This window comes from Electrona antarctica (assembly GCF_951216825.1).
Source record: "Electrona antarctica genome assembly, chromosome: 8".
Lineage (NCBI taxonomy): Eukaryota > Metazoa > Chordata > Actinopteri > Myctophiformes > Myctophidae > Electrona > Electrona antarctica.
This window is the reverse complement of record NC_136789.1, coordinates 6,259,352-6,283,629: the sequence shown is the minus strand read 5'-3', so window position 1 is coordinate 6,283,629 and position 24,278 is coordinate 6,259,352. Positions and strand designations below refer to the sequence as shown.

The following is a 24,278-nucleotide window of genomic DNA, read 5'->3' as shown; positions in this document are numbered from 1 at the left end:
TGGCTAAGTAAACACTAAACCTACAACAACATTACAGAAGAGCTCGCGCGGCATTGTGGGAGTTACAGTTTGTGTTTGTGCCACATCTTCCAGCAGGATCACTTTCAAACAGGACAGGACACACTTTACCATTCTGAGATCCCTACCAACACTACAGTCAGGGACGGAACCGCAGAGCAGCTCCACACGTACAAGCCTGACCCCGGTTTGTTGTGAGCTTTGAGACGATCTTCCGAAGAGTCTTCCAACCTGGAACTACTGTGGACTGTGGATATATCGGAAACATTTAATTTGTGGTGTAACTTTGATGTGTGATGGCTCTGTCATTTGGCCAGCACACAGGACAGAGCAGTTGGTTAGCCCACTGTAGCTAAAGCTAGCTGTTACATTCTGGGCAATTATAAACTGTGTATTTAGCTTGCAGTTTTACTGGACTCAAGATCTCCGTTACCAACGAGGCTGTGTTTTTTTAACAGCACTGCAAAGTACTGCAATGGGCAGCACAAATAATAACTTCTGTTCTGGGTTGTATGTGTGCAAACCTGTCACTAAACAGCCGAATATAATGGTTGAGAAGATTGGCTTCACGGACTTCATAGCTTAGCGGCCAGGTAAATATTCTGAGAATGTCAGATACATTCATACAAGAGAAATCCTAGGTGTGTTTGACTTTTTGGACATCGTCGTCATTTTGCTGAAGGATGACGGATCCTGTGGAAAGCTCCAATTCATATGTCGGCGTGGGGAACCCGCAGTGGCTATGCATGGTCACACTGTTCATAGCATCCGTGGTGACTCTACTGTTATACTTAGTTCAGTATTTCCAACAACAACAACAACAACAAGGTGGTTCAGGAACTCGGCAGAGAGCGGCTCATCAGAACAATGCGGCGGTGAAGGAGGAAGCGGACGCTCTGCTGGTCTGGGCGCTGTCACTGAAGAGCTGGAAAAGTCAATGGAGAGGAGCTTGGTGCAGAGCTCTGAATGACGAATCGAGGAAGTCTGGAGTAAGTCTCATGACCATGATTTTACAACCCTGTAGCCCATTACATAACACTTCATGCAGGTATTGTTAGTAGAACTGCAACTTTAGTCCTGACGATAAGATATATTTTAAGACTATTCATATTTTAGCTTTATTGTGATATGAACATTACACTGACTGACTACACAGTATTGATGGCATCTCATCATCTTTTAATTAAGAGCAATCATTGGCATAAAGCAAGGTAAGGTTTCCATGGTAGAACTCAGTCTACTCTCTACACAGTACTTTTTCTAATAAATTGTGCATTGCATTTACTGTATATCAAGCCTTTCTACAAAGAGCTTTACAATGTGCATTACATTCACACATCTGTGTGTGAATGTAGCAGTATGGCAGAGATAACTATGCAAGGCACCAAATGAACCTGCTGCTCATCAGGAACAGTTAGGGGTTCAGTGTCTTGCTCAGACATTTTGACATGCAAGGAGGAGCTGCTGTTGATCATATTCCAAGACAGTTGCTTTACCTCTCTTGAGCTCCCCTTTGCAATGCAACAATGTTAATTTAGAGGTTTTCAGACTTCACAGTCGCATCAACTTCGACTATTCCTTGAGATGATTGATTTTAGCAATCAGCAGCGAACTAACGAGAGAGAGAGCAGTTGCTTTGGCATATTAAGCTAATAATAATAATATTGCTTCACAAATTCACAATATGCCTAATCATTGTAACTTTTATGACTGAGCTGTCCATAGGCTTTTTCATTATCATAATCATTTCACATCATAATATTTCTTAAGCCTAATGTTTTGTTCGTACGTGTTATGCTATGCAGTGTTATGTTTTTCAATTTAAAATCTTATTTACCATGAGTGACACAGTTATGACCAAATGAGGCTTTACTCCTCCTGGGTGCCATTGTAGGCTTGGCTTGTCCTTGTTTTTATGTGTCTTATTTATTACCATTTATTACCACACCTGTTCAGCTTACATTTGAGGAGGATGGTCTTCAGTCATCAGAGTTGGTGGTCAGTCAAGTGTCCAGCTTCCAGAAGTCTGCGAGAAACAAGGTGAACTAAATCTATATCATGTATTTGTCATTCACCCGCTTTGATATGATGTTGGTGTTTTTGAAAAATATCCACAATGATCAAATGAAGCTGGGATAAGCTTCACTGCTTTCAGAGAAAGTTCATATAGAGTTTTTCAGTGACAGCGTGTGTTACTACCCAGTTGTGTGAATTCACATTATTACGTGTCTTCTGCAGACTGTCAATCACCGAGTGCAGATGCTGATTGCTTCTCCCACTTTTTGGTTTCTGCAAAATGCCCACCCAGTGCTTGGGGCCAGACAGGTCTGCAGAAGAAGCATGATAATGTCAAGATGAAAAAGGCAAATATTTGTGTCATATTTTCTTGCTTATACCCTATTGCCACAACCGTCCGCTAAAATCAATCTCCACTTCCCTTGATGCTTTTCTTATGTTAGTATGCACAGGATAGTCAACCAGATACCAGTCAACGACACCCTGTTTTGTAAACATTTTGTGATACCCTGTGGTACCCATGCAACTGGTTTAGTTTCACCCTGGGAGTTCTTTTCGGGAGGAATTGGATGTTGTGTTGTTTGACTGGTTACCCTGGTTGTGCTGTGCTTTCTTTGGGATCTTTTATGACATGCTGTATGATCCTGGGTGATACATCTGGGGAGTTTTGTGAACAGGGACATATTTTTGCATGTGCATTCGTGTTTGTGTGTGTATATATATGTTTTAAGAAGCTTATAGCTGTCCAGCTCAGTATCTAAGGAGACAGAATGAAATAATGCCTGGGCCAGGAAGACCGGAATACACAAATGCCTACAATGAGATACTTTCATCTTTAGGCTTCTCTTCCCAGATTGAGAGAACTGGTATCAAACCTGTCACACACCCATGGTATATCCAGCCAAAATTCTCACATGTATCCCCAATTCTCCGCACCCTCCATTGCTCCCTGTCGTATGGCACCCCCATATCTTGCAAGTCTGATCGAACCCTACAAACCCTCCTGTGCGCTCAGATCAGCCAACGCAGGGAAGCTGGAAGTACCTTCACTAAAACGCCGGGACAAGGCTCCACACGTCCCAAACTCTTCTCCCTTCTCGCTCCAAAACTATGGAATGCACTTCCCATTGCAATCAGAACTGCAGACTCACCCCCAATCTTCTGGCGTAGGCTGAAGGGGTGCATACTTAGTTTAGACTACCACCACTTCAGACTCCATCTTAGCCCGTAGAACTTGCCCTAGCCTTGATGACCTTACAGGCGTATGCAAAGGCTCAACTTCTCTAACTTAGATAGCATGTTATGTAGACATAGCACTTTATAGTGTATATATGCATAGTTTCATTATATAGAACTCCCTGGGCAACCAGTGACTTCCAGGAAAATCTGGATGGCAACTGAGGAAGGTCAGTGACGCTGGAGAGACAGCTGACCTCCAGGAAAGACTGGCAGGGCAACAGGGTTTAGCAACCTCTGTTGGAGCACTCGCAAGAGGGCACCAAGCAAGCTACAGAACGTACACATGAGCAATACTCCAGAGAGGAGGGGAGGAAGAGAGACTCGATAGGATAGATTCAACGACAGTGACACAGACGCAAAGAAGGGTTCCTTGACTCAAATATACCAGAGTAAGGCTAATGTGGACAAGGACGGACACATGCACAGACAAACAGTCTGGTGAGACGTAGGAGGACACTAGGCAGGAGGCAAACCATAGTCCTAGAGAGTAGAGACCTCAGTGCCTGCTATCCCCAAGAACACAAGGCAGAGAGAGCCTCCTGTTAGTTCTGGCATGAGTGAAAGGACGGTGGGCGTGTCCGCGGGGGGGTGCCCTGGGCGCGGCGGTCGCTGGGGTGTGGTCAGCACTGGTTTGCTGCACCTGGCCGGCAGGTTGCTGACTTCCCTGTTGGCCGGGTGTGGCCCGCGGTGCTGGTTGCGCCTCTGTGATGGCTGCACCCGGGGCACCCCTTCGTGGACTTGTCTATAGCTGGAAGCCTGGAGGAGAGGGGCAGTGACTTGGCCAATCACTGCTGACCTGCCAACTGGAGAATGTAGTGGTTGAGGGTTGAAACACTCTAAGAAGGTTGGAGACCACCTGATGACCTCTCTTCCAGGCCAAGGCTTCATCCATTAGAAATGGATTATATTCGCATCTTTGATGTATTTACAAACTGATATTCCACTGTCCCAAATTGTAACTAGACGATGGCAAAAAAAGTTAAGTTATAGAATGTCACACATGCACTGCATTGCATTTTACTGCAATCCATTACAATTTAAGCATTTAGAAGATGCTCTGATTTAAAGTAAGCAAGACCAACACAAGGTGATACATCAAATGCATATAATTCATGGTTCCCCTGGTTAGGTTACTTCTGTAAAATGTACTATACATGTATTTACATAAATGTTGTCTGCTACTCTTTTTGAGCTCAGGAGGAGCTATTATATTATGTAGCTTAGAGTGAGATTAATGCATTCTTTGAACTGTTTATTTTTTCCCAACAGGCAGCTTCCTGCAGGGTGGTTGGGGAAAAACTTCAGTTCACCTTTGGTGCAGAATCAACAACCACGTCTACAGCTGAGACCTGCAGATACTCAGTCAGTATAGCTCCACTGGATCTGCAGGTAAACAAGTTATACTTGTCAAGGCCACAGGCATATTCCTCTGAAAGGCAACATAATGTTTGCAATTTGTGTAATATATCTCTTGAAACCGTAAGACTAAGGTTGCAGGGTCTCTTGGGTTGTATGATTCATTGAACATGATACATTGTCACTCTGAGCACTGGCAGGGGGATCTTATTAATATAGGATGGTTGATGTTTCTGCAAATGCACTCGAAGGCCTCGGTTAACTTAAATCACTGTCGGGCCCTTGACCAAGAATATCGCTCTTGATAGTTTGGCCCACTTCTCTGTCATCCATGAATGAGCAAGAGTAGGATCTTGTAAGTAAATTATCTTAGCTTGAAACAAAACAAAACTGATGACTGTAATTCAGCCATGTAAATGATGATGTTTTACAATAGTCACAGTTGCTCTGAGCAGACAAGGCATACTGTAATTTGTAATTAACCATGCTATGGCATAACCCATGGCATAACCCCCAGCCCCCCACCCCCCCACACACTCACACTCAAGTGATAAAATCGACTCAAAAATAAATTGACCGGCTGAGAGAAATTGTGTGCATACATTTTCTGCATTGTGCATTCATCTCCATTAACCCATTATCCTGTTTACGGTTTTGTGTTAATTCCTCACAAATGTCTGGATAACAAGCTAACCCAATTGAATTGAGGCTATTTTTAAGCCTATAAGGTGCTTGACACCACTCTATGGGCTTGAGCTCACGTTGCTCTAAATACAACTTCAGTGATAGTTAGAAGGCTAAAGTCAGGATTAGAGGCAACTCAGGCAAGGGGAATTTTAGTTTTGATGGTAGATTGGTAGTTTTTTTTACTACATAAAAGGAACCTTTCAGTGTATATTTTAGCCTTTCTGTGTAGGTCTGGTCTGGAAAAGTCACAGGGCCTTTTGAAATGTCTTCTTTCATCTGCTGTAGTCCAACAGAGCATTTGTTAACCTCTGACTCAGGCCAGAGCTAGAATGATCCTAGCTGACGTTATGAATGGCAGGTGTAGCCTACCTAGAGCAGTCCAGCCCAGGGTGTTTATTTGTAATAGATTACACACAATAGCATCGTGATGAGTCACTCTATGTGCTGTTTATTTAAAACACTACCTCTAGGCCTATTACATGTAGCATTGTGGGGTGTTAATATGACTTGCGTTTCTAAGACCAATTCCATAAGCCCGAACAAAATTATTCTGTTCTGTTGTGAAAACAATGCAGCAGATTGTATTACTCTTCACAGAGTTTCAACCATGTTGCTGCCCTGTTTCCAATGGAAGTGATAGGTGAGATGATGGCAGAGTATTATTTTCACCTTACTAAAAGCTACAGTAAAATGTGAAATGTCTTTCACTAAGGTAGAAAAAGTATATTTTAAACGGTAAACATCCTCCTGGTGTGAACTGTTTGTATGAAAGTGATCCGGCCTCTCATTAATTCAGGTCACGGTGTTGTGCTGCTGGATCCATCCATGCATTCTCCACTGCTATCTGATAAGGCCTTTGTTTGGTATCACAGAGGCGGCTGTACACATTCACAGTGGAATCCAGGCATGCTGGAACAGGATGGCCTAGTCTGCCCCCCTCATGTCTCTCCCCCTCTTCTCTTTTGTGAGCCTAATAAATAGTGTTGCTAGACCGATAATTTACAGCAAAATCATTTTTTGTTGACTTAATCTTCTACAGGCTGTTTTTTTCCTGCCTTTTGACTTTGTATTGTATAGGTTACATAATAAGTATTTGTGTTAAATTATTGTGCTGGCACCCATTAGATTTATTTCATATTTAAGTGGAACATTTTAAACAATATCAACAATATCAGGGCTACTATATATCTTACAAAATCTTAGTATTGACTGCACACCATAAATAGACTGTATAGTTAATATCAACTGGTATAAAAGTATAGGTTGGTAAAGAAGATTGCCATCCACATAGAGCTATCAGACAAGACAGAAGCCCTATTCGTACAGGACTAATTTTGTAGGAGGAGATGGGGATAATGTAATTACTACCAGAGTATCTCCAATGTTCTCCACGATAAAAACTGTCATGCCTAGTAGGGCTGACCCAAAACATTTGAATATTCGAACTTGAAAAACAAACAAACATTTTTAAATTATTTTTCCAGTTCATGTTTACATTTTTTAGAAAAATAGCTGATCTACTCCCAAACTGGTAGACATCTCACCAATCGGTGTGCATGTAATATTTTATCTTGGCGTTCGGCTCTGCTACATTTTTCTCCCTGCTCGGCACAATTGAATTAACCACCATCATTAAACATTAAGAGCAGGGAGATAGATATACAATAACAACCCCCCATGGGGAACAGAAATAGCAGAGCCCACCGGTGGTGCTGGTGTGGCGGTGGGAGCAAACATCAACAACAACCAGGAACCATAATGCAGAAGGAAGGCAGGAAGAAAGCATGCAGTCTAGAGCCAAATTCCAATACCCCAAATCTCGGCCACTCGCTCACTCACACTCGCTCACTCCAGCATGGTGTTACTGTGAAATTGGTGACCTGCTGAAATATGTGACGAATATGTAGACAATCACATAATGTCAGTGTCCGAACATAAATCATTGTGTTTTGTTACTTTGTTTATTAGCGGAGTTCAATCTAGCGGCATTTAGGCAACGTATTTAAAGACCTCCATGTTATGTGTAGTCCACAAGATGGTCACATATTTCGGCAGGTCACCAATTCCACCGTAACACCACCATGCTGGAGTGACCAAGTGTAAGTGAGCAAGTGGCCGGAATTTTGGGTATTGGAATTTGTCTTAGGTGAGCTTAAATTCCCTGCCCAATTGACCTATAGCTAACTAAGCTAAGCCCCTCCCCAAACTGTTATGGTCCAATCACAGCTAAGCATAAAAAGGGGTAGACCATAGATATTTAAAAAATAGATGCCTCATTGGCCGCTGCAGTTCGTTGGAGCGATGCGTGTTGAAGGAGGGGCGGAAGAATTTACACTGGGAGAGGAAGTACGCCGGAAGTGTGGAAGGCACGTTACGTCACGCTGCCACTCAAGTGATTACTGGCCAATCACAGCGCATCTTTTCCGGGACTTACAGACCCGAACATGCACTCTGTGACGCACGCTCATGCTTCCGCGGGTCTTCGCAAGGAATCTCGGGAAAGTTTTGCCCTCCCTTGAGCACATATGCTCCAGTGGCGAAAAGGGCGTCTACGTTTATATGTCTATGGATTAGACAAACCTCTCCACCAATAGTTTTCCTATATGATAAAACATTGTTTTAAAAAAGAAATTCCACGCACATATTTTTCCAGTGCATATGGCAGGCCTTGTTGTTGGATTTGGAAGAGATTTTGAAGGTCTGGTTCCAAAAATGAACCATGATATTTACATTGGAATGAATGAGCCCGGCTGGAAAGTGTCCAAGTGGGAGAGGCCGGGTCTTAGTCTTGCATACACTGTATATACCCACACAGTAATGCAGCATATTAATACCTCGAGTATATGTATGCACCCTTGAGCATAGCATGAAGCCGCTCGAGTATATCTGACTGAACTAACTCTGCAAGCTACGTATCATTTCACTAAAAGTAAATGTACATCTCACTAACCACATAGACATCTCATTGGCCAAATAGACATATTTACTTATTTACCGTACTTATGTCCTTGTGTGGATGTTTGTTGTCTTGGGTCTGTAATTAATCTAGAATTTTGTAAGAATGTTAGTAATTTGGCATAAGTGTTGGCTAAACAATATATAAAATGTAAATTATTTTGTAACATTCTCTTTTATTCAAACAAGTAAGTCTTGTACCAAATATAAAACTGTGGCAATGGGTGCCAGTGACCATGCTTAGCACTACAGTATACCGGTATACAGTCTACTATCGCCAATGCCATGGCTGCTCATGGTGTCGTCATGCAATTTCCCCCTTCTGTTTTCCAGCTTCATCTGCAGATGCGGGAAGCTGATGAGGAGATTAAGGTGAGCTGGGCAGTTTCCCGTCTGGAGACATGGGATCTACAACTCAGTCCCAGCTTCACCCAGGTAATGTTGGGGCCTAGGGCAGTGTTTCCTACATAGGGGTTCACTACTAAATATCCCTTTTTTTTGGGTATGTAGATCAGATATTTTCGGTGCGTGTCTGATTGTCTGGCCCCTTTTCCACCAAAATATCTTTGGTTCTAGAATCTAGAACTGGTTCCTTTCTAGATTCTTGGACCCTTAGTGCTTTCACGGAACCGGCGGCCATTTTTTGGTTACAGTTCCGCACCAACTTTTAGGGTTCTGAACGAATTAATTTTCTTTTTTCTGAACGATTTCAATATTAGGCAGGAAAATAGAACCAAACCGATTCAACCCTGGTCAAAATTCAAGGTCAAAATTCAATTTATTCCCTGAGCAAATAGACAGGCTCTATCAGCTCAGTGGTAATCATTTCAGCACTTGCGCAGTGTAGCTTTAAGGCATTATTAATACATTCACTAGTTGTGCTGAATGAGTTTGTGAGACATTTCTGTTTTGACATTATTTTCTTCATAGCTGTGTGATCACTGAAAAAGTATGAGCATCGACGTGTAATCCATAGTTATAGCAACAGAAACTTAAATCCTGTATGTGTCATCTCTTCAGAACTGGTGCGATAAAAGCTCCTTAGGGATCAATGTGACAAAAACAAAAGAACTTGTCATTCATGAAAAGGAACCTGTGCAGTCTATTACAATTGGTGGACAAATAGTGGAGGTAGTAGACAATTTTAAATACTTAGGCACATATATTGACAGCAAACTCAATTTCAGTGAAAATACTGACCAGATTTTTAAAACTTGTAACCAACGCCTCCACCTACTACGCAAGCTCAACTCCTTTAGAGTGAGCAAACATATCATGGAAACAGTCTATAAAAACCTGATAGAGGGAATCTTGACTTTTAACATGGCAATGTGGTATGGCAATCTAAATGTAAAAGGAAGAAGCAAGCTGCAGCGAATAACGAACCTAGCCTCAAAAATCATTGGGAAGAGACAAACAATTAGGCTGTATCTACAAGGAGGTACTTCGTAAAAAAGCTGTCAAGATAGCAAACGACCCCTCTCATCCACTCTGTAGGGAGTTCGAACTACTTCCCTCTGGTAGATGGTACAAAGTACCAAAAGCTAACCGTAACATTTAAAAAAAAATCCTTCATACCAAATGCCATTAAGGCACTAAATGATACCATGTCTCGCTAGATTTGCTGTTTTTTCAATGTATTTGCCACTGTTGTGTTGTTGCTGTTGTTGTAACTGTTTGTTTTTTACTGTTTGAGACCGAAGACAAATTTCCACACGTGGACAATAAATGAAACTAACTAACTAACTAACATGTTTTGATATATTCTCAAAATGTGTCTACCAGTAAACTAAATGGATAGAATTTGAGACATAATCTATAGAAATAACTAATTTGGGAACATCTTAACAGTACTCTGTGGATAATAACATGTTGGTTATAACTAACTTATGACAGTAGTTAGGAGGGGTTTTAACGCTTTTTGTATCATTGTAGATTAATGCCAATTTCCAACAATTTGGTTATGATTTGGTGCCATTCCCAGCTGTACCCACTTGCTATGTCATTTTTAAATGCTCTAAGTCCCAGAAATGATCTCTAATGATGGCAACATTAGCCTGTGGTGTATTCGGCTAAATTAATTGATTTAAAAGTGGGGGGTAGTTTATATAGCAAAAGGTTTTTTTTGTTTGTGTAAAATATACAAATGTAAAAAGTACAAATGGAATTTGTTCTGAATAGGGCATACTAGACAAATGGCAAACATCTAACGGGTCAATGTGTCGTGCGAGAGAATGTTCACCTGTTCATTCATTTTGCATCATTCTTTTCTTCCCTGTCAGCACAATGCCATAGGATGCAGCATGGCAGCACTAAAGGAGAAGCTAAAGCAGCTGCTATGTACAGTAAAACCCTCCGTGTTGCTGAGCTGCAGGCCTGCTCAGACCACAGAGGTCACGGTGAGCAGAGCACTCATAGCTGACATAATCAAAATCATGTACTTACCTTATCATGCCATGTCCCTATAGGATGTGATTGTTTGCTGGGTATACACCCCACTATCTTGAATCATTCAATGCAAATTCTGATGTCCCTACCTGGGAATTAATTTAATTTGACGGGCATCCAAGACTGCCTGCTTAATTTAGAGGTCTGATTAATTTATAATCAGATGATCCTGCACTATTAGCACTTGATAGCCTTGTCGAGAGCCTTGATCTCTGTGATTCTCTCCATTAGGCGGCCCGCAACAAGGCATTATCACCCCCAAAGCCCCCACGCGCTCATGACTGGAAGCTGCTGGTGAAGAATGTCAGAGTCACACTAAACCAGGAGGATGATGCTGCAGGTGGGATGCTGGTTTCTCATCACAACTTAGCAATTTAGCAAAGAAAAACACAACAACATTAAGCTAAGACTAAAGGGCAGAAAGGGAGATTTGATTAGAGGCAGGGAAAGTGAGTCTGAAGAGGTGGGTTTTGAACACGGCAAGGGTGTTGATGTGAGGTGGGAGTGACTGAGAAAGCCACCCCAGGTGCGTTTTCTTTTTGTCTTGGGGATGTCCAAGAGGTTGGCATCACCAGACTTGAGGGGGTATGGTGTTGGAGGAGGCCAGGAGGTTAGGGGTCCTTGACATGAAAAATGTTTTGACTTCTTTTAGAAGACATTTGAAGAATAGGCCTCAGGTCTTAATGGTAGTTGGGTCACGATACATGCAAACGTGCCAATTCCAGATAATGTACTTATTGTGGTGTGGGTTCTCACAGGAAGTAAATGTATCATTTTAGTTTATGCATCCAAGAGAGTGAAAGAACTGTCAGAGGACGTTTTTTGGAGGTGTGACTGGTTCGAATCGTTTACCAAGTCTGCTTCTTTGTAAGTTTTCAGCCTATCGTTAATGACAACATACAATACTAATTAACTTGGTGCAATCAATGATGAGTGATGTTTATTAAATCTGTCTCGCCATCTGCCAAGGTTCCTAATACTGTTCTGACAGATCCTCTCCCCAACAGGGAACTCATCACCCCATCACTAAATACTCTACCCATGATAAATGAGGTGGGATTCAGCACTTCTCTCTCTCTCTTGATGCATTTTAATTTAAGTGAAGAACACAATTATCCTGATGGGCTCATTGATGAGATCTTTTGTGGGCTGGATGCCAAGTCTAGAGGGGTTTTAGTTGGATTGGGATTCTGAATCTTTAAGGTTGTAATGGACTAAATTTGATCTTTCTGAGACGTGGAGCAGCACACTTAGCCAGAGCTTTACGTGTCCACTGTAGGCCATGCATTATTTAACATCAGAGATATGATACTGTAGGTTTTCCTCCAGGAGATGTTGAAGGGAGGTCTAGTAGTGATTGGTGAGAATGTTCTGTAAGCGGGAAGTTCACAAGATGGAACAAGACACTGAAGGTCACTCTTGAGTCAGCTTTTTTGGGACACCGCTGGATGGTTTGAGGTAGAAACCAAGAGCAAAGAGAGGCAGAAAGACAGATGAAATGTAGGAAGTAGCTCACAGCTTAATCAGTACATAGACTACACATAAACTAATCTGCTGACTAACAATTTGAATAACTATAAAATTAGGCTGGTGTTTTCTCTAATATAAATAAAATTGCAAACCCATAACAGATTTAAGAATACCCAAGAATACAGAAATGAGCAACAAAGGTCTTATCCCAGGACGAAGAACAGCCAGTATATAGAGTCCCAACAAACAAAGGAGTCAATAACCTCCATCACTAAACAATGACAGTCATTGGCTGAAAGCCATCACATTATCATGACAGGAATGCACACACATTCCCATGTGTCAGCACACAGCATCCCTCAGCGTGCACCGGCGCAGCACTCCCATAGCAAGAGTTATGGTCTGAGACATGACCGCTTAGAGGGCATTGTTAAATAAATTAGAAGCAAATAAGCGACACTGAAAAATCTGTTTATCCAAGACATAATTTAGCAAGGTGAGTGATAGATGATGTTTTGACCAATAAAGTATCAACTGACTTTTTGAGGGGCGCTATCCCCTCCTATGCCCAGCTATGTGTGTACCCCATAGTGATGATTTGATTGGCTGGGCACGGAATGTGAGAAGAAAAAGAATCACACCCGTGTGAAGTGAGGGGCACTCTTATCATCGTACATCATCATGAATTATCTCATTCCGGGCAATCACAATTAGCCTTCGTCATCAATCTTTGTGTTACGCAATGTTTGTGTTTACACTGAGTCACTGACGTAAAATTGTCGATTCATTGTCAATGGGAATTTAATGTTTGTGTAGGACAAAGTTTGTGGACACCGACACACACTAAAAGATTTCTGTGAGGACACCAATTGTGAATGGCCGGAATGTGATGATGAAGAGCGCCCCTCACTCACCTGTCAACAATCAGCCAGTCTATTAGTTATGAGTTAGAGTAGCCTAGAGCATAATGTTGTGTGTTCATCATAATCAGGTGCTGGCCAAGCCATTTGGGAATCGCACTGGTCCTGGGGCCATGATCTGCCATCCTTTTTATATGAAGTGTTCCTTTAAGCATGTAAATGGTAGTACCAAACTGAAACCCTGGTAGTTACCATGGTCTTCTCTGCTTTGTTTTGCAGGCAGTATCAGTCCCTACTGTGTGCTGCATTTGGATGACCCTCCACAGAAGTTCTCCACTTCAGTCCTAAAAAACACAGCTATGCCTTCCTGGGAACTGCCATTTATCTTGTAAGCTGTTGTTTCTCTACTATGTCAAAAGGAAAATCTACCCAGCTATGTTTCACTGTCAATGGCATTATAGCCATTGAGAGTGAAATATAAAGTGTTTAATATTCCAGGTTTTATTTTCACTTTATTCGACTCCCCTAACTGATTCCTGTCTCTCTCAACAGTGAGCTGAGTGGACGATCTAAAGAGCTCAACATCAAGCTGCTGAATGATGGGCAACCTCAAGAGAGTAAGAGTCTGTTTTGAAGTTCAGGGGCATTTTGACACTAGATTCTAGAACACTTTAATTATTTAATTATGTTAAATATAATGTTACAAGAAACGCCAGTTGCTTGCCATTTTGGCAGTTCATAAAAATTTGCTACAATATGCTCAGATTGTCAGATTTTTAGAAGTGATTTTGTTCCTTTATTAGATTCCTTACTAGGTCAGGTGTCGGTGCCTTTTGATCTTGTAAAGAAGCAACCCAAAGGAAAACACACTTTTGCACTCATGACCAAAGACCTGGTGACTGGGTCACTTACTACTGAGGTAAGCAGCCAACATTTAAATGTCATTAGCCTTGGATATTGTGTGTATGCGACTGCAGGAAGCCAAACTAAATAAGTTGCTGAGAAGCGATGAGATGGGCAATTGACTATTGTCTGACACACTCCTCAAACAAAAGAAACATTTGCTGGATCCAAACAATGCCTTTAAGGGTTTATTAAAGACATAAAAATGGTGTTCAAACTAATAGCACATCGACTAATCACAGCGATCAAAACAAAGTAAAGCAAATAAAGCGGTATAAAGCTCTCCATCTGTTCTCAGCAGGTGAACAGGTGAGGCTTTTGAGGTGACAATGTGTCCGCCCTTAGGCCCGTCACTCAATCATCCACACACACCAGTCATAGGGCATAAATAAATCGACCAAATATAAAAATAACATGAAAAAAAACATCATAATAATAAACCAATTCCAAAATCTCTTTTTAAACATTGACCTGGCCAAGGAATCAGCCTTCTGTTCGGAGATCTACTCAACTTGCAGTTATGTTGCAATAGACCTACAGTATATATGTGAAATATATTTGTCACCACTCACCAGAACCAGGGATGTGTGTTTTCAATTAATCTAACATGGTTAATGTATTTATATAGGAAGGGTTTGTGTCTGATTCAAGGAATCTAAAATATCTAAATATTGAATCAAGCAGTTAAAAAGCTGTCTGTGGTAGACGTTAAAATGACCCCAGAAGTATTTTAAAGTGAAATGCCCTTTTCATGTGTTGTGCTATTGTGTGTTTCCCGTTTCCCACATTTGCTATTATACCAATGGTAAACGAATGTGTCCTCCCCTTAGTTTACCTACCTGGAACCCAGTGAGGTACGGACATGGCAGACACCCACCCCAGCCCCTACTAAGAGGGTGGAGATGGACCGTACCGTCATGCCCTGTGGCACAGTGGTCACCACCATCACTGCTGTGAAGAGCAAGCCGGGTCGAGCACTCCCTCTCGGACTCAGCATAGGTACAGTAGAAAACTGATATGTAGCCTCAGTGCCACATGATACAAATGTTTAGTTAGTGTGGTTGCCCTAACAGGGCAACCAGACTATTGTAATCGTAACACTTTATTATTCTTTCTATAGTAACCCTAAATTTCAAACTACTACTCCTCCCACAGTTTTGACTGTACGCACTTGAGCCATATGTCAAATTGACCGGCTTCATCGGGAATCGATAGCTTGTATTTTGTTAAGAGAAATGTTGTATAGTTTAATTGATATGAATTTATTAGTGATTTAAATTTCCCCATTGACATGAATGGGAAAGTGCGAAAAATAACATTCAAGTATTTTTTCCTCAGAGACTGTAAGGGCTATAGTTACAAAACTTGGAGGGGAGGTTCATAATAATTACTAAAATTAATTAACTTATAATGTTATCGGTCGGCCTCATGGTGGCGCTATAACAGCCCACTTTACGTTTTGGCTTATAACTCTTGAACCGTAGGTCGTACAATCAAAATTATTTTTTCCCTGGATTCCTTGGGTCATGACGCATCTCCCCATATAGGCCACGCCCATTTGCGTCATGATAGATTTTCCGCCATTTTGAATTTTCTCCAAAACACACTTTTGGCTCCTCCTCCTACATATGTCGTCCAAATCTCACAAAAATCGGCACACATGATCTCGGGACCCATCCGATTAAAACACCAACTGCAGAATTTTGGTAGTGCGTATCGTTCGGCCGTAATCGTCGTCCGGAGTTAGTGGGAGGGGCCTATATCACAAAAAATGCCATAAATCACGAACGAAATGTCCGATCCATCCCAAATTTGAATCACATGTCGCGGGTGGTTCAATCAACCAAGTACCAAAAGCAATTCTATTTTCATCCATAGGGGGCGCCGCAAATGCGAGAAATGTAACCGTTTGTCGCAAAAACATGATTTTTGGGGGGATAAATCCCCTCCGAATTACTTACGCATGATCGCAGGGGTGACGCGACATTGCAATTGGCTGGCAATATCAGTGGGAGGGGCATATGTAAGCCACTGCGGCAACCACACTTTGCAATTTTTTAAAATTGCGACCTTTCTAGTTTAAGATTGCAGTCCTACTGTTCTGTTGTATCTTCAGTGCAGTTTAATTTTCTGATGCAGCATAAGCAAACAGATCCACAAGGGAGATGGGACAATATACAACACAAAGCGATCACCATTTTGATTGTAGATGACAATTACATTTATTTAACATTGTATTTATTTAATTGGGTGAAGAACAACTTCCAAGAAAAAACCTTTATGGGAAAAGAAAAGGAAGAACCCTCTGGAAGAATCGCAACATGAGGCTCATGCAAATAGGCAATTAAACCATGTGAATAGGCTTGATGTCCAAATTGAAAATCTATTTTTAAAGATGAAGTGCCATGATTTTTTTCCACCCTAAAACATGATCATCAGGTCTTACTGTTATATAAGGAGTGTACAGTATTTGTTAAAGTGTCGTTTTTATGTGGACACGCCCACCAGTTCATTAAGTATGCCTGGTGGGTGGTGATGGGTGGTGATCCACCTGAACTTAAGCCGCACCCACAGCTGTAGTTGTATGATAAAGGGGGAGGGGTTAGAGGAGGGGCTGATAGTGTGATGTCATTATATTACTGTTTATTTCATTGGCCCGTTTGACTGTCAAGGGTTCAGCCTCCAGGAAGAAACCCTAAATACAAAGGGAATACATCATCGCACATAAAAACGACTCCAGGGTGTCTAATGAAGTCCTGTCACCTCATAGACACATGAAAAACTGGAAAAATACAAAAATTGTGGCACATCTTTAAACATTGACCTGGCCAAGGATTGAGCCGTCTGTAACTATTTTAAAAGTACTAAGAGAGACCTGCTTTTTGAATTATTATCATTGCCCAAGTCATGTTGTTGCAATCTCCCTTTTTTGTTAAATCCAGAACTTGCAGAGCGAGGCAGAAACAAATATTCTGATTAGTCACTAATGCTATGTTTACAGGAATTTTTTAATCGATCAATCTTTCTTCTTCAGAACCTTGTCGGAAGGCCACGCCCGACAAGTCCAAGCTGTCTGAGAGGCGCGTGTCAGTGCAGTCTTCCCTCTCCGTTGCCACGGTCAACAAAGTCCTGTCCTCGTCCGACACAGAGCTGCTGATGCTCAATGGCACTGACCCTGTGGCTGAAGCCGCTATCCGACAGCTCCACCAGTCTGCTAAGCAGAAGCTCAAGTCCCCCGTGAAGAAGAGCACCATCATTATCTCTGGCATAACCAAGGTAAAGCTAACAGTTTTTTTTAGCTCTGCTATAGTCTGCAAGCATTATTTTAATCTAGTAATTCAATTATCGACCCCTAACATACAAGTAAACAACATAAAGGGAACATTACGGACAGTAGGGCTTTATACATAAAGGCTTTCATTTATGTTGTACTTTAAATGGCACATTTTTCCCTTTCAATCCCCAGGCCCCCTTATCTCAGGATGATGAGCTGGCCCTGATGGCTGACTATGCTGCAGCGATGGATGCTTCCATGTCAGAGGGAAACTCTACTCAGGATATGACTGCTGCAATTGTGTCTGGGCCCAGTAGTCAACCAGATGAGTCGGAGCCTCAGGAGGGCCCCAGTGGGATGGGCCGGCCCCCAGGTGATTGGGAGAGTCAAGCAGGAGAGGAGATGGAAAATACATCTTTGTCCCTCTGTGTGTCTGAGGCGAGTTGCAAGAAAAGACGAGGTGAGAGCTCACATAAATGACCACGTCTATGTTGGACATGGCAATATATGATTGTCCAAAGTTCTTGGTTTAGCTACGTATTGATGCTTACTTGCTTCATTCCATAACAAACCATTGCATAAACTTTATAATTACAACTTAAGTAATATGTTAGTTAGAGAGATGCTATACATTGTCTTAAAGGCAATGTTTTCTTCTTGACTATTGGCTATATTCATGTCCATGTTATCAGTGATACAGCCTGTATTCATGGTCTTTTTTTCTCTCTTGTTCCTTCTGTTTCATTTATTTTTTATTTAATTTTTTATTATCTTTTTTAACTTTTCTGCCATCCAAGAGTATGTCAATTCTAAGCAGACATTACATGTGGATGAGTAAGTTTTATTTTTCATAAGTCACTTGTATGATAGCAATAGCAATGACTAGCTAGTAGCTAGTTCAATTGTGTTGACTTGTCAAAGTGACTGATGTTGAATCATTAAATATTTAGCAGTAGATCTGGTTATACCTGTTTTAGAAGGGCTGCACAATATTGACAGTAAACTGTAAAATGATCTGCATGAATGAAATTTGAGAGTATAAAACTGAACCCGCCAAATGTAAGCCTTCATCAATGGATTTTATTATATTGTGCAGCCCTTCATACATTTGTAGTTTAGTAGTGTAGTATTGTAGTACACATTTTCATTTAAAGATAAACTAATAATATTAATTAGTTTAATATTTTATTAGATGTAATCTGCTTAACCCAATCCACACTCGTGTCTCTCCATAAATCAAAAGAATACATATTATATCATTGCTGTCGGGTAGAAACCTTTCTCCATATTTTAACTTTTTGAGTTATTTCATAAACTCCTGATCATACTACAGCGTCACACAAATGGCAACGGTGGTAGATCCACAAGCTCTAATTTTGAGTTTGTCGATATGTTACTTTGTCTTTTTTTTATCCTGAATCCATTTTGTTTTGGACATATAATGTTTCCACCCAACAAACGATTTAAACATTTTTTATTTTTTATGACCAGTACTTTATTTAGATTTTTTACAAATGAACAGAAAAAAACAAACACAAGCAGCAACAGAATACATATGCATGGACATTATGTATGCGATGTTTAAACTTTAAAGTCATATAATCTTTCACTATAGATATATTCTTCACAATAAACATTCCACATAAATATATATATATTTGTGTATTTTAAAAGCAGTATTTGTGTATTTTAAAGGCAGTATTTCCGCATAGACAAACGCTGTAATGACAACTGAGCTACCAGTGGTGTCGTCAAAAAGACTACTAAAATTAATGTTGTTACTAGTGATGTGCCGATGAGACATTTTGGCCGATATCGATATCCGATATAATTAATTGCTGTTATGGCCGATAACCGATAATACCGATGTCGATATGATCTCATTCTGTATTGAAAAATGATAATAATTTTGTCCATTCTGAAAAATCCATGTAACAGGGTGTCTGCACTGCAGGCTTAGGCAAGTCAGATTTAACTTTAATACCTTTATTTTTAATATTCTGAGCTTGTAGATCTGTTCAAGGTGTTAGTTTGGGCTTGTTTATCTGTAAAGACAGACCGATTAATCGGACCAATTAATTAATCGGTCTGATTGATTAATCAAACCGATGCCGATGAATCTAAAAACAACTAGAATCGACCGATACCGATGTGTTTGCCGATTAATCTCCCATCACTAGTTGTTACACAATACAACTTTAGGGGAGCACTGGGGTGATGTTCCTACTGAGGAACCAACACCTCAGCAAGAGTAGTAGATATTTTCTTCAGAGGGCTCTTTTTTATTATATGGTCATTAGTTCAGTTGCACCAGAATACACACATATGATTCAAAGGCTGAGTTGGACATTTGCAGAGTGAAAACAGGAAGGGGGTCTAGTATTCCTGGGTGCTGCCTGTGCATTTGACCCGGGCCATTCCCCGGCCTTGAGCTCAACCTCATTCCAGGAGAAGGTTTCAGGACTGAATTTCCACAGGCACAGATCATTGAAGATCTTGCAAAAGTTGCTGCCACCATAGATGTACAGCTCTCCATTGTAGGTAAAGCTAAATGGCACTCATGTCCTTCTGGAAGAAGCTGTGCAGAGGGTGTGTTTAGCCAGTTGTTGGTCTCTGTGTCAAACAATATGATGATGTTGTACGTCTCATCCCGGTCCCCATATGCGATGACAACAGATGCAAAAGTGGACACCACTGTTTGTTTCTAATGGCCATAGTCTTTACATTATGTTTGCGTGCGTTTGGGTTCATTAAAAATCACACCCGTGTGAAGTGAGGGGCGCTCTTATCATCTTACAACATCGATGATAAGAGCTATGATTAGGTGATGTAATGATGATGTAAAACATATTATATTAATGACATAGTTCAATGTTGAAATTGAAAATCAGTGGTATTCCCCCTTAACACCTTCCCAATAAAAGGGAAAATATACTGGTTGAATGAATTGGTGCATTTGATCCTACACATTCCAGAAGGGACGAACATTACTTCCACCAAGATTAGATCTAGAATCTAGATCATATCCAATCAGCAGACTTCTGACTGGATGACACATTGACTACACCACATAATCACAACTTCTGGAGACCTCTGTTTCAGCCAGGTCCTGACTCCTAACCCCTCTCTGCCCTCAATTTCCAGTTTTGTGGCTTTTGACGTGTGGTGTGAGGTGATGATAATTGTATTGCTAAAAACAGACAACTTCCAACTAACACAAAATCTATACCCTAAGCTGCCCCAACTGTCTCCAACTGACTTGTAAATTAACGCGATGAAAGGTACATTGCACTCAGAGGAAATCTCATTTTGACCTAAAATGGCATTTGTGACAATAGCTCTGATGCTATCATTATCTTAGGTCATTAGTCATAACAACAATATCTTCCTCCCCCTGTCTTCCCTGTGTACAGGCAGCTTCCTTCAAAAGAGCGCCAAGCTGTTCTTCCGACGGCGGCACCAGCGAAAGGACCCAGGGATGAGCCAGTCGCACAATGACCTGGAGCACCTGGAGCCTCCAGCGACTGTCGACCGGGCCAGTCGAACAGCCACACTCAGCCGCATGCTCAACCGCAAACTGATGCCCAAGAATAAGAGCAAGGCCAATGGCTCTACCTCTGTGGGGGAGCCTCATGCATGACCCAAACACACCTACGCCTCTATTCTATCACCTCCTGACCTAGCCCCACTACTATATCTACCCAATACTCTTGAGTCTTGACCACATTTGGTGTCTCACCTCCATTGTGAACAGGAAAGCTGTGCAGATGGGGAAGCTCATTTTTATTGCCCATGCTCCTGTTCAGGTATCCTGCCTAATAGGGAACGTAGATATTTCATCGGAAAGAATGCATGTGTTAACTACGTACAAAGAGGTCCTCCACAGATTACATTATCTCCACCAGGTGTGGCCTATCCAGGGCTGTGTACAAAATGTAAAGCGGGCTTGTATAGCATCACCACGAGGCCGATTTGAAAAAAATGACTTTGGCCTTCTGTTAGCATGCACGAGAAATGTGGCACTAGTCTGTTCAGTAATTTGCAAGATTAGTGCCGGACTCATGCTCACAGACACAGAGGGGTGAAAACATAATCTCCGTCCCGGCCTTTAGCCTCGCGGAGATAAGGCTATCCTAATATTGGTTCTTCAGATTCATGCTGCAGAGGACCTTATTTAGCTAATTTCCTTTTCGACCTTATGCAATATTTGGATGATTTCTTTCTTTTTTGTGTGTATGTTTCTGTAACATGTATGTAAAACCACAGAAAGTCTATTTGGGGTGGCCTTTCCATCTACCCTAAGGCAATCTATTTCTAAGAGTGTCCTTTGGTGACCTGATGTGGAACAAGGATGAAACAAAGAGTGGTGTTGGTATGATTTGCACATTTAAAAATAACCTGAGACAGGTTTACATGAACTTGACTAACAGTGCAATGACAAAATCTACTCTTGTAAAGGCTTGAGTTACTACCTTTCTGCAGACTTGATTTGTGTTTAATGATTGATGATTGATAAAGGGAGATGATCTTTTCACTGTGATGCTGATGCAAGTGGGAGGTAGAAAATGTTTTCACGCCAACATGTTGACTTGGGAGCAAAATAGTATTTATGGTATGTCGAATGGCCCGTTATTTTTAAATTCCTCCAAATTGGCAAGTACCTGTTGCTGCTTACAAATTACCATCATTAAACCAAGAACAGGAGGGGGTCTAATAGCGGCGTTGCTCCCATGTGGATCTCTAACTTCGTGTGGCCAGTCTGATGTCAGGCAAAAAGAGCAAAGCCATGCACATCCCCAACCCAAACTTAGGCAGGTGCTGAGCAAAAGTCTGTAATGTCAGACATGATAGAGCACCGAAGTCTGATGTCAATATCGGTAGAGGGCGCAAATCCACAGGTTCATGTACTTTTTATTTCCATTGTAATCCCCATAGGGAGATTTTAGACCGCCTCATATAAGAACTAAAATAAACTAATATAATAAAATAAACATGTTATCCCGGCCGTTTCACTCATATGGATATGAAGAATCAACTGACTGAGAGAAAACGCTATTGTTACTGCTACTGAATTAGTTACATTTTCGCTAGAAACAGACTGTCATATAAGTGACTGACTGTCGCAAGCGATACAGAGACACCTCCCCGACAATAACGCAGAGACAGCTTGTTTATTTTTGGACCACAATGCTTATATGAAACGATTTTAAGATGACCCCATGTTATTCTCCATATAGAAATTACTTCCGTGAACCAGGGGAATCGAGGGGATGAACGAGTGACGTCAGGACTTCGGCGCTCTATGGGCTCTATTTTCGTCCATGCCCTTGTAGATTGGTTATTTAAACTATTCAAAAATATTTTTCAAAATGCTAGTAAAAAAAGGCAAGTAGTTTAGGGATAAGGGGTCGAAAATAGAGCTTAATGTATCTTTCATGTACGACAACATATTTGGGCAAGGTTTCAGCCCAATCTGACCCTCATCGACTTCCATTATTAAATTAAAGTCAAATATTAAAAGCCATATCTAAAACATTTGTGAATAACCTCTGCGGGACAGACAGACCATCATAGGAGGCTCGCTTTCTTCAGAGCCACGCCATAAAAACAAGGTCAACGTCTTACAATTATTTCCAATGAAGATATTGCTTCATAAACCAAACATATCAAAATAATGTTCAGCATGATTCCTGATATCTGACCTTGATATAAAAAAATAGTTACTACAATTTGACTTCATTTCCCCATTGTAATTTATACAGTGCAGAAATCACAAATGCCCTTTCAAAACTGTTTAACCACACTGGCTAATGTGAGTATTTAATTTGCATGATATTAACATTTTAGAATGTTTAAGCCTATTCCGGTAGTATTTTAAAGATATGCAACTTCTTTGTCTTCCTAAAAGATTCTTCTACAATACTGTTATCAATGGGGTTTTTAGGGTAGAAAAGGGAACCAAATGAATCATACTGCCCCTGCAGTGCTCACTAATGAAGGTTTTGAGAGGTCATTTCACTGAATAAATGCTCATTATTTTATTGAATGTTTAATTGCTCTTACGATATGTATCATATGTTTGGACACATGAACAAAAGTGTGAGAAACTTTTAGAGATACCAAATGTTTTTGTTTTGTAATCCAGCTAATGATTGTATTATTTCTCGTAAAGAGCTATTGATGCTTCCAAATATTGGCTCCATCATGTTAACTACTGTAAACCTTTTTAGAAAACTAGACAGATGGTTGATGCAGTACACTGATATCGATGTAAATATCTTATGCTCTTTGGTTATACCGAGGATATGACCTTTTCATGTGTGGCTCGCTGACTGAACCTGGGGCAGTGCTGACTGGTCTACTCTACAATCAGACTGAAAGACTGTGGCAAATGCTGTGAATCAATGACTGGCTGTTTTGCCTGTACCATTCAGTTGTCTCAGTTCAATAATCAATTAAACTATACACATGCAATTGTCCACATATTCCACACGAGGAGATGAATCCTATTGGGCTATCTGAGGGAGAAATGTCACACTATCATTGTATTCCATTCATGATTATTATTTTATATACAGTGCTGGGTGTGTACTTTTATTTTAATTGAAATGACATCTCCCACTCCTGACATGTCAAATGTAGGCCTACTGTATATTGACTATACACTACATTGTTCAAGGGAGGCCATTTAGAGCTCTCTCCCAGGTTGAAGAATAGTGAAAGAAACTATTTAACATAGGGAATGACTAAATGGGCTGTTTAAGGTAAACCATGCCCCCCCTCGGGCCCCTCCTCCCTTTATTCATGGTAGGCTGAATCCTGACTATTATGCATTCAGTAAGCAGTGAGCCTTATGCAATTAATAAACTGCTTCCTGGTGTTTTTGTTGGCATATCTGCTCTGTGCACATAATTTGTCTGTCTGCTAATGCAGAATAGCAGTGTCCTGCAGGGATTATTACTGATTAATGTGTCAGGTTATCTCCAGCAATAAATATCGAGTGAGTAACCGACTGTGTGCTACTTTTTGTGTTATTGTTAAAGTACCTTCGT

General features: G+C 41.0%; 1 protein-coding gene across 1 annotated transcript; it reads left to right on the top strand.

Annotated features, from left to right (window-relative positions):
• Positions 1–62: 62 nt before the first annotated feature.
• Positions 63–24,230, top strand: c2cd2 (C2 calcium dependent domain containing 2). The gene is made up of 13 exons (XM_079508266.1): positions 63–1,007; positions 1,975–2,058; positions 4,543–4,662; positions 8,605–8,706; positions 10,554–10,670; positions 10,951–11,059; positions 13,329–13,437; positions 13,602–13,666; positions 13,853–13,968; positions 14,783–14,951; positions 16,987–17,228; positions 17,419–17,686; positions 20,640–24,230. Exons 1-13 carry the CDS (start codon positions 702–704, stop codon positions 20,864–20,866), a joined length of 2,034 nt encoding a protein of 677 aa, XP_079364392.1. The 5' UTR covers positions 63–701; the 3' UTR covers positions 20,867–24,230.
• Positions 24,231–24,278: the final 48 nt, after the last annotated feature.